General features: G+C 28.6%; 1 protein-coding gene across 11 annotated transcripts; it reads right to left on the minus strand.

The window, feature by feature from the left end:
* Positions 1 to 646: 646 nt before the first annotated feature.
* Positions 647 to 5516, minus strand: LOC119614679 (mitogen-activated protein kinase 15-like). Of its 11 annotated transcripts, none has more exons than XM_037970800.1 (11): positions 5347 to 5432; positions 5172 to 5266; positions 4462 to 4779; positions 4208 to 4398; positions 3006 to 3212; positions 2778 to 2939; positions 2622 to 2718; positions 2442 to 2548; positions 2255 to 2386; positions 2019 to 2198; positions 647 to 1959 (listed from the first exon to the last, which is right to left on the minus strand). In XM_037970800.1, exons 3-11 carry the CDS (start codon positions 4537 to 4539, stop codon positions 837 to 839), a joined length of 2277 nt encoding a protein of 758 aa, XP_037826728.1. In that variant the 5' UTR covers positions 4540 to 4779; positions 5172 to 5266; positions 5347 to 5432; the 3' UTR covers positions 647 to 836. The 11 variants fall into 11 exon arrangements, with proteins under 11 accessions (XP_037826728.1, XP_037826727.1, XP_037826725.1 ...); XM_037970806.1 differs by having other exon boundaries at positions 650 to 1959; positions 4462 to 4593; positions 5347 to 5440; XM_037970805.1 differs by having other exon boundaries at positions 650 to 1959; positions 4462 to 4609; positions 5347 to 5433.
* Positions 5517 to 11849: the final 6333 nt, after the last annotated feature.

Genomic DNA, 11849 nt, shown 5'->3' on the forward strand with positions numbered 1-11849 from the left:
ATCTAAAATTTTATTAAAACTTCACTGTTTCGCGAAAAAAATATTAATCCACTAAAAATCATTGATAAATTATGAATTGTTACTTTAACGAAATACATCAGTTCAGCTCCAGAAAATCCTACTTCACTTTGTCCAATGGAATTATAAACGCATCCACAATTTCACAATATATCCATTATTAATGTAAAACCCTTTAGATTTCACTAATACATTCACGATAAACTCTAACTTTCTCAACGATTGTCCAACCCGGTCTAAATATTTGCAGCACATAGACCTTTGGTTAAGACCAACTGAGGCACAGTTTCTACAGCTCCCTTTAACACCTAAAGACAGTAACAGAAATAACACAGGCCAACAAATTTTTAATCCAGAGACAAAAGTATATCTTTCTAAAGGTTTGACAAGCGCTGAATTTGAATCTGGCCAAAAAACGGAATGTTTCTCAAACTTAGGACGCGATATCTCGAAAAACTGATGTAATGGATAAGTTCTGAGTCTATATTCGAAATCTGAATTTCGACTTTTTTCAAAATTTGTTGGTCTGTGTAATTAAACATTTATTCTTACTATACTTTCAGTAAATAACTATGGTCCACAGTCGAGCTGTTACAACAACCCATTAAAATACTTGCTGATTCATATACTGGCACAAAAATATGTAAATGTATATTTATTATTATTATTTATACTCTGTGTTTAATACAATAATATTACAAAGTTGGGCAGGCAGTTTATTTTCTAAAATATAAGTAGTAAGAGAATGTACTTAAAAAATCTGTTGTTTTGCTAGAAAATTTTTATAGAAAATCACTAGTTTATAGTGTTGATGTATGTTAAACAAATTTCGATATAGGGCGACAACGATGCTGTGACTGATGTTTGTGTGTTGTAAGGTAATGTTGAGTTAGTTGTGGTTCTGGTTGTTGATGATGCTGACTTTGTAAAACATAAGAGCTTTTATTATTATAGTGACCATTTGTTGAGGTTTTACTGCGACCTGAACAAGAGTTTGAATTATAGGAATTCCGAAAATGATCGCTGCTGCTGCCATTGCCACTGTTGCCAGAAAGATCTAATTCTGATTTGTGATAATCATGATGTTGACCTTTAGTTAACAATTGAAAATAGATATTTTTAATGGGTGTATTACTGCTGCTGCTGTTGGTTGTGTTTGTCAATTTCTTGGGTGTGCTTTTGAAATTATAATTTTTACTATTAGTTTTTTCCTCATTCGAACGCGGTTGTGGCTGCTGCAACTGCTGCTTATGTTGGGAATTTCTAAATGTTTCACGACAAAAACTTTGCACTTCATTTTTATAACGTTCAATTTTATCTTCCAACTTTTTTAAACGTCTTTCATAGCAAATGCGTTCTTCTACTTTCGATGTTTCACTACTGGGCGTATTATTTAAAGGTATAACTTCAGATTTGGTTTGACGTATAACATTTTTAAATGTGGGCGGTGGTGTATGTTGTATTATTTGTTCATTTTCGGGCTTATTTAATGCTATTGCACTACGATGCAAACGTTTGTTATTACCGCTCCTTTTAAGTGTCTCCGTTTTAGAAAATTCCACTTCATTTGTGGAAAATCTTCTAACATTTATTTCCGCTTGCATTGTGCTGGATTCACCTTCGTATAATTGATCTCCCACCATTTGTCTTTGTAGAAGTTGTTGATGTCCATGGGATTTACTACGTTGTAAATATCGATCATCTCTTATATGGTATTTTGGTTCGTTATTTATTGAATCTCCTATGTTGTTATTGAGGCTTTTAGTGCTTTTCTTTTTAGCTATTGGAGTAGTTTTCTTTAAGGCCTTATTTATAAGAGTATTTAGATTACCATTAGCATGAATCGCATTGTCTTCTAAATAGCTAGTAATAGGCGGTTGTTTAATTTTTGTCGTCTTTTTCTGTTCCAATTTATCGTGATTTTGTAAGGATTTGTGTTCTCTATAGATAAACAAAAGTTTTTATTATTTACTATTAAGTAAAATTTTCCAGTTCTTTACCTATTTTTAGTTATATTCAGAGAATTTTTATTAGTATCTAATGATTTGTTTTTTTCACCATGCGTTTGCACAATTTCATATAATTTTGCTCGATATTCGGGCACCGTCAAGCGTACATCATCCCGAAACGGTGGCAGTATATCAACATTCAATTCTAGTTCCGGTATGGAGTTACGAAATCTGTATAAATGTTATTGAATGAAAAAACTTTTGATTTTATAATTATTTCAACTTACTTTTCTACATACGAATGATTTAAGGCTTGATTGGCGGTCAAACGTCCCATAGGGTCTAATACTAGTAAAGATTTAACCAAATCTAAAGCATCTCCTGTGGCACCACTTAATAACTCATTAAGTGTGGTTTTTCTAAAAGAAAATTTTAAAATGATTTTATTTTTTTAAAGCAAACTTCTAAACTTACTTATCCTTTAAAATTTGTTTATTTAATAACACCGAACCAAAGCCCGCACCTACCGAACGTATATCCTGCTCCGTTATATCCGGCAAGGTATAAACAATTTTCTCAATCTTGTTAAAAAATGTATATAAAAAAGTTTTAATGTTTATTTTTAATAAAAAAATAGATCTTAATTTTATATACCTGATTTATGGTACTACTGCCTTGAAAGATAGGTTTACCTCTTATCATTTCCGCCAATATACAACCCAAACTCCACATATCAATACCTTTGGTGTATCTATAACAATAACTCTTAATATGTATTAAGGTTTTATTAATAAATTTAAATTCTCTAACCTTTTGCTAGCCACTAATATTTCTGGCGCTCGATACCATCTTGTGGCCACATAATCGGTTAATAATAATTCTGCCGGTTTATCACTGCCTATATCATTATGATCGCCACTTAAAGAACGATTTGCCACTGAACGTGCCAAACCAAAATCAGCTAATTTACACCTTTATAAATGTGATTTTAAATGAAGTTAAAAGTTTTATGGGGGGCTTTGAAATTCTTAAACTTACCTGCATTTGCTATCGATTAACACATTGCTAGGCTTTAAATCTCTATGTATAACATTTCCCGAGTGTATATATTTAATGGCATTGATTAGTTGATACATAACATAACGTTTGTGTATATCTTTTAATATGGTCCCTCTTTTAATGATATTATGCAGATCACTTTCCATATATTCAAATATCAAATAAATATCCAAATTGTTTGAGGCTCTGAAATGAAAAGGATTTTAAGAAATTTTTGTATGAAATTCTCGACTTTTTAGTGATATTTTATGTGGTTCTATGATTTTTTTTGTAAAATTATGGATTTTTGGTGAATTTGAGATCTTTTGAGAAATTTCGGATTTTTAGTGAAACCTATGATTTTTAATAAAATTTAAAATTTTTAGTAAAATTTAAAATTTTTAGTGAAATTTAAAATTTTTTGTGAAATTTAAAATTTTTAGTGATTTCTGTGATTTTAGAGTAATTTGGAATTTTAGTGCAATTTAAGATTATAAATTTAAATGTTGAATGTTTAGTGAAATCTTGTAATTTAAGTAAAATCTGAGTTTTTAAGTGAAATTTTAGTAAAATCTTTGATTTCTAGTGAAATTTGGGATTTTTATTGAAATTTGGGATTTTTATTGAAATCTGAAATTTTTCAACTTTTTAGTAATATTTTGAATTTTCAGTGAAATCTGGAATTTTTGGTGAATACTAAGATTTCACGCGAATTCTTAAATTATTAGTAAAATTAAAGTTTTTATTGACATTTGAGATTTTAGTGAAATTTTGGATTTTTATTTTTTAGTGAAATTTTTGAAATTTATAGAAATTTTTGATTATTTTTGAAATCTCATTCTTAAAAAAATCTGTATTTTTTGTAAAATCTTATTTTTTTTTTTTGAATTTTTAGAGAAAACTTTTTTTAATTCAAAATTTTTAGTTAAGTTTCAATGTTTAGTGAGTTATGGGATTTTCAGTCTAATCTTGAATTTTTCATGAATTATTTACCCGAATTTTTATTAAAATTATTGATTTTCAGTGAAATCTTGAAATTTTGGTTAATTTTATGATTTTATGCGAAATCTGTGTGAAATTTTAGAATTTTAGTAACAGATATTTAAAATGTGTTGAATTGTTTAAAAATTTGGGTTTACTCTACTTTAAGAATAAAGATTTTGAAAAAAAATTGTAAAAAAAGTATCTAATATTAAACTTACTTGTAAACATTATGCAATTTAACAATATTGGGATGATTACGAAAGGCCTTAAGAAATATGATCTCACGAAATGTACGCTGAGCATCTGTTTCATCACGAAAAGCATCAAAAATCTTTTTTACGGCTATGGTTTCATTAGTGCGTTTATCCAAAGCTTTCCAAACAATACCATAGGCTCCTTTGCCCAAACGCTAAAAAGTAATTAAAAAAATTTAAATTTCACTTAAAAAAACGTTAATTAAAAACAATTTTACCTTTTTAATATCAAATATTTTCGATATACCCTCATCGATTTCCGACATCTTATGCTTATCCTGAGCTTTCGTTGTCATGACGGTAGATTTATGACGATAACAGATTAATGTAACCTATGTAACCTGTTACAGCTAAAAAGATTTGTAACTGTTTGTTGTTGATAGTAAATTTAAGACGCTCTGCGCTGTGTATTTGGTTTGCTTTTCTTTTTTGGAGCACATGCAATTTTTGTGGACAATATTTAAATGCAATATTAAATTTGTTAAATCGATGAAAAAGATAAAGAAAACACTCCACTTTCTTTTTCGTTTTTCAACCTAGTTTACAATATTAGCTAGCTGTCACAAATGTAATGCAATAAGTTATATTTATATAGACAGATGTATGTAAGTATGTTTATTTGTTAACATGTAAGTGCTCCTTATTTTGATTGAAATTTGTTAAATTGTTTATTGAATTTGTAAAATAGAATTGTTGATTATTATATAGGAAAGAAATGGTAATGGCACCATGTACCCAGACAGATCTCTAAGGAATTAATTCATTAATAAGCTGCAAAACTCTTCAGATCTTAAATCACTTCTAACTAATAGTTAACAAGAACTGCTTTTAAGTTGAATTTTAAACCAAATGAATAATTTGAAATGCTTTTTAAACTACCAAAGGATGACATTCTTTAAAATCTCTGACAAAAATAACACAAACTTACATTTAATATTTCGGTATTTTTTTGTATCTGACACTTCAATTTATATAGATATTATTTGCAGTTTATATCCTTTATTATTAGTACAATCAAAGACACTTTCCGAAATTTAAAAAAAGAATTAAAAAATAAACTTTAGTTCAATAAAGAACACACCTAAAGAAGAACCTAAACTCACACTACACTAATTGCAAATCGTTTTAAATTTCGTCGTAAAACTCTTTATTTAACGGCGAAATTTCTTTTATTTTCCTTGATATTTTTTTATTACTTTTTTTTTAAAATAAACTATACAAAATATATTTTAAAAATAATATGAGGTAGTTGACGTTTAACTGGTTTTATTTAACAATTTTATCACTGTTTACTTGATTTTTCTAAAAAAACTTATTTTATTATTTTCTATTCTCTAATAATTGTTGGCAACACAGTCACGCACGCACATAACACAACCAATTATGAACAGCTACAACCACCATTTCAATTTGTTTTGGTTTCCTTAAGGATAGTTTGTTTTTAAGCGGCCTTTGTGTTGGATACACATACTGTAAGTAGTGTATGTATCCAACACTTATTTTTGATTATTTTGTTTACATATGTACAACTAGACAAAGTGTTGGCCTAGCAACAGGAAATTCCTTGTTAAGTGGACATTTGAAAGCAATAAAGTTATTGAATATGATATTGAACAATAGTATTCAAACTAAAATTAATACAGATAATGATTGATGTTCTGTTTTGAGCAAAAAGTATGTCAGTTAAAAAAACTACATTTTTCATCTCCCAAAGATACCTTTAACGGCAAAAAAGTCATGCTTTCCGGCTTTCTGTAACTCGTCGAAAAAGGTGCAATTAAAAAATAATGCCAATTTGTAGTTGTTGTTATGGTCTAAAACACCTTTAGGCTACAGTAATCCTTTATAACACAATTTACGCCCATATTCATAAATGTTTAATAAAGTTGTTGATGGTTTATTGCAGGTATTGTATATGGAAAAATGTGCATAAAAATACGCGATTAATATCTTTATGAATACGGGGGTAATGTCCAAAAGTTGCTCTTTTCCAGTTTGCATTTAAAAGGAAACACTTTTAAAATGGTAACGGTAACCTTGTTTATAACTTTAACTGCCTTACCCAATACACTGTTTTATCTAAAAACAAAAATACCAGGTGGCATGCTGTGAAAATAAACAATGTTTTTTTAGAATATAAACTATAATATAAACAAAAGTAGGCATAACATCTTGGAATTCCTAAAATTTCAAAAAAAAAAATATATTAAATCAATGTTAAATAATTCATAAAAACAAAAAACCGGATATATTTGCTTGGCTGTTTATTTTACTAACAAGTTGCCACACGTGTTTGTTTTGCAGAAAAACAGGGTAGCACATAAATATTTTAAACTAACACAGTCTGCTACAAATATAAATATTAGCACTAGTTGTTAACTAATTAATGACTAATGAAGGCTTTAACAAGTATTTAATTGTTTAATTGAAAACATTAAGATTAATTATATAAACATGTAGATTATTAAGCATTAAATACCATAAATTTTTGTTATTGTTTTTTTGTACACCGGTGTTTAGTTAAAAAAAACATCTGTAAGAAAATGTACCATAGAATGAGTGTGTTGAAGAAGGAAAAATAATAAAAAGAGTACAAAATTAGTATTATGTCAAATAATGTAACACTAAAAAACAAAAACACAACAACTAAACGGAGAAACAAACAAAATAGAGTTGAAATCACAGTGTTTAGATGACAGTTCAAACGCACCACCAACAACAAGAGCAACAACATGAAGTACTACTCAGCAGAATAGGGCAAAATTTTTTTTTGTTTTTCTTCTTATTCATTCTGACTTTTCTGACTTACTTACCTACCACTAACATCACATAGCACATAGTGAGACCAGTTAAATTTTTTTTACGTTTCGCTAACATTGTACTCACGGTATCGCCGCCGCACACTTTACTATTTGTAAAATTTATTATATTTTTTTAATTTCTAAATTAAGTGTTTGTGTTAATTGTGTTAAAAATAGTATTATTAATAAAATAAATATGAATATGCAAATAAGAAGATAAAAATAAATCAATTAAATGTGTGTTAAAAAGTTTTCTTCTATCGGAAAAAAATGAAGAAAAAGAAGTGTGTGTGTTTGTCGTCTGCCTAATATAATAAAATGAAGAAGAAGAATATCACAAAAAAAGTTTCTATAGAGAAGATGTGTGAAAAAATTAGAAATAAAAGTGTAATAACACAAAAATTTAATAAAATAAATAGAAAAATTAAAAAAATATAAATACATACCGAAATTATAAAATAAGTATGAAAAAAATTGTATGTATGTTTTGTTGTTGTTGTTTGAAGGAAAATGAATGCGTGTGTACTTTTTTGTTGGTGCTGCTGTTGTTGTTTTGTTGTATGTAAACTTTAAAACGATTGAATTTTCCTATCCTCCTTGCCTTCGTTTTGTTGTTGTTGTTTTTTTTTTGTAATAAAAACAACACAACACTGGACGAAATTCTCATAAAGGCATTTTAAAATGTTTACAACTAATTTTCGACGAAAAAATTGTGTGTTTTTGGTGTTACTTTAAGACGTAATTGTAATTCCAATTAAGTGTTTTCAAATTTCTCATGTAATTAAGCAGTTTTGAGGGGAAACTGGTCATTAAACTAATTAAGTAAAGTTAAAATAATTGAATTTTGTGTTTTTAGCGAATTCCTTTCTACCTATCTTATCAAGTACGTATGTTTGTTTGTATTGTTATGTATTTCAAAATGGTTATTTGTTTGGATTTTTAGCTAATCTCTTCCATATATTCCAATTAGACTACGATGAATTGCAACAACCTACTTAATATTGATAAAACTGTTTTAATATATACATTAATTATACAATATGTCTAGTTCCGGCCAATTTTTTTAAGAAAAGCCGAGAAAAATTTAATCAATTGTACTTTTTTTGATACAACTCGATTTTCAAAAGTGCAATGATTACTAATTTATCTCCTTGTTGAAATAATAAAAAACTATTCTACTTCTTGCACAAAGTTCAAAGGATTACCGATTCATGTCAGGTTTGTTATAAACTTCATGAAAGGAGAAATATAATTCTTGATTATATTCTCTTATATTGTTGAGAAACCCGGAAGAGATTATATCCAGATAAGCAATAATAACTTTTTACCAAACAGACTATATTTTTGAATTACTTTTTTATACTATCGCTAAAATTTTGTACAATTTTAATAGATGTTTAAAGTACTTTTTAGCATATTTTGGACTAGTCTAATAATGACTTTTTCACTAAGTGGTAAAATTTTGCCAACCCTATAGTAAAGGTACTTCGGAATCTCTCATTTCTAGATTTATCGTAAGGAAATGCAGTAAATTACCACTATTTTTAATGGAAATGACTATATAATATTTGATTTGAAAATGAATCAATCATTTTACAGAAAAGATTACGCATAGTTTTATATTAATAATTCCGCTTAAAAATTCATAATAATATGTATTAAACGTAACCGCAATTTATTTTGTACTGTATTGACCCGGCATCGTACTTTCTTCTAATCTGATCCATTATTTTAGCTTTGTGAATCCTTTATTTCGTTCTAGTACAGTTCTTGTTTAGTTTTAGTTCATTTCTACTTCCGTTCTAGTTCAGTAGTTCAGTTCTAGTTCAGTAGTTCAGTTCTAGTTCAGTTCTAGTTCAGTTCTAGTTCAGTTCTAGTTCAGTTCTAGTTCAGTTCTAGTCAGTTCTATAGTTCTAGTTCAGTTCTAGTTCAGTTCTAGTTCAGTTCTAGTTCAGTTCTAGTTCAGTTCTAGTTCAGTTCTAGTTCAGTTCTAGTTCAGTTCTAGTTCAGTCTAGTTCAGTTCTAGTTCAGTTCTAGTTCAGTTCTAGTTCAGTTCTAGTTCAGTTCTAGTTCAGTTCTAGTTCAGTTCTAGTTCAGTTCTAGTTCAGTCTAGTTCAGTTCTATTTCAGTTCTAGTTCAGTTCTAGTTCAGTTCTAGTTCAGTTTTAGTTCAGTTCTAGTTCAGTTCTAGTTCAGTTCTAGTTCAGTTCTAGTTCAGTTCTAGTTCAGTTCTAGTTCAGTTCTAGTTCACTTCTAGTTCAGTTTTAGTTCAGTTCTAGTTCACTTCTAGTTCAGTTCTAGTTCAGTTCTAGTTCAGTTCTAGTTCAGTTCTAGTTCAGTTCTAGTTAAGTTCTAGTTCAGTTCTAGTTCAGTTCAAAAACACTATGCTTTCAATATAATTTCTCTCACTGTTAAACAGACCTAATACAATAATAACAAAATAATGATATTAGTAGTAGTTGCTACTTAAACTTATTATTACATTCATACAAATGAACATTTGCACAAGTAAGAAAATTACATTGCACTTTGCAATTTCTCACACATCATCGTTGTCCATAATGTCGATAACGTCATTATCGTCATCATCAGCGCCATTGAATAATTGCTACAGAATAAAACAAAACAAACCAAAAAATTGCACACATATTTTTAAAGCACAAAAAAAAGATTGCAATAAAAATTACAAAAACAAATAATTGATTATTTATCTCCATGACAATGAGATTATGGTGAAAAATCGAATTTAAAATTTTTTATTTGTTTCCTTAAGAGTAAAAATATGGAGTGAGATTTCAGTTGGAGAGAAAAAAACCGTAAAATTTTGACAGCCAACAGCAACAACAAATGCCGAAAGCAATTTGGCAGAAATTTATATGCAAGCAAGAAGAAGAAATAAAACTCACACTCTCATCCATACATACAGTATTGTATACTAATGTAGTATATTTGCCATGAATTGTAAAAATGCACATTGTATTTGTAGTAAATTGTCCTTTACATGTCGTCATTGTATAGTGTTTTAATTTACGGTCTCAAAGAAATCGCAAAAAAGAAGAAATAAATAAAGAAATAGCAATAACAACAGCAATTATTAACTAAACAATAAACAAAGAATAAACTAAAACAGTTGTTATTGTTGTTTTTTGTGTTGTTGCTATTGTTGTGTTTATTTGCTATGCAAAATTTAAATTTTAAAGGTCTCCCTCCCTCTGCGTTTGGAAATTTATTTTGGCAACAGGAAATTGATTATTTTATTTTCGTTTTGATACTTTAAATTCAAAACATGTAGAATTATTGCTTGATTTTTTTTTGTATAAAAACTAAAGAAGAAAAGTAGTTTAAATTGAAAGTTATGGTTTAAATTTAATTGGGGATTATGAAAATACTTAATTCTTATGTGTTTTTTAACATTACTATCGTTAGGGTTTCATATTAATAAGTTCTTTCACCGCCTTCGCTGATCTCCTAGAAGGCATGTACTTCTATCTGATTTAGATTAAAACCACTAGTTAGAATCATTTTTGTTTATTTGATCAATTTGACTCAAATTTTAATTTGAATCCTTATTAATTGGTATGCAAGGAGGATAAAATGTTACATCAAAAAAGCCTCCATGAGTTTCTTTACCCGTGTCTCTGGTATATTTTGAAATGAAATGTAAATATGTATGTTGCAAAATGTACCCTAAATATGGCCCTTTTATGTACAATATGGTACAATATTAATTATTAGAAAAAACTTTTAAGAGTATCACAATGGGTATTAGATTAATTACCGCCCATTCAACATATTCCCACATAGCTGAAGAGCTTGTTAGGAAGCTAATTAAATATTTAAATGTCACATACTATAAATATCACCCACAAGATTGAAAGCGAACGATCAAAGATCGTTAAATGAAAATTTCTTAAATTACAATACGACATATACACAGCTATTTGAAAACTGTTATCAACCTTGACAATATGTCTCAAACTGCACTCGTTCTAATAGCTATTCGTCATAATCTTTGCATATTTTTCGAACCTACAACTTACTTTTATTTACTTATATCAAAATTAAAACATTCCAAAAGCAAACAGTGAAAATTATTATCTATCAACCAGAAATAAATTTTTTCACGATTCCCTACACAAAAATAATGCCTTAATAAATCCTAAAACTTGTATATTAATATTCAGCCACTCGAGGTGGGGGATCAAGAGTATTTTGAATTTACCCAATTTTTTGTTGTAGTTGCTTCTGTTGCTGAGTTAAGTGTTGTGCATTTCCACATACAGTCAACATTTCATACCACGCTTGTAAGTGATGACTTCACCTCTGCCTAAAAAAAAAACAACAACAGCACACAAATATACAAAATATTAAGACTGTCGACATTGATGACTTTTACCATGCCACCACCTACATTCTTATTGTATTTCTTATATACGAATATTCTGTGTTTATGGACAATGTACGAGGATAGGATGAAAATGCTTTTTATATAAACTTGAGATTTTCATTCATGATTCTTTACTAAATCGTTATATTTCAGCTCTGGATTGGTTCAAATTCAGTTCTACTTATGTTCTAGTACAGTTCTAGTTCAGTTCTAGTTCAGTTCTAGTTCAGTTCTAGTTCAGTTCTAGTTCAGTTCTAGTTCAGTTCTAGTTCAGTTCTAGTTCAGTTCTAGTTCAGTTCTAGTTCAGTTCTAGTTCAGTTCTAGTTCAGTTCTAGTTCAGTTCTAGTTAAGTTCTAGTTCTAGTTCAGTTCTAGTTCAGCTCTAGTTCAGTTCTAGTTCAGTTCTACTTCAGCTCTAGT

This window comes from Lucilia sericata, unplaced genomic scaffold, assembly GCF_015586225.1.
Source record: "Lucilia sericata isolate MDLA Ls3-8-SP2 unplaced genomic scaffold, ASM1558622v1 Contig003242F_arrow, whole genome shotgun sequence".
NCBI lineage: Eukaryota > Metazoa > Arthropoda > Insecta > Diptera > Calliphoridae > Lucilia > Lucilia sericata.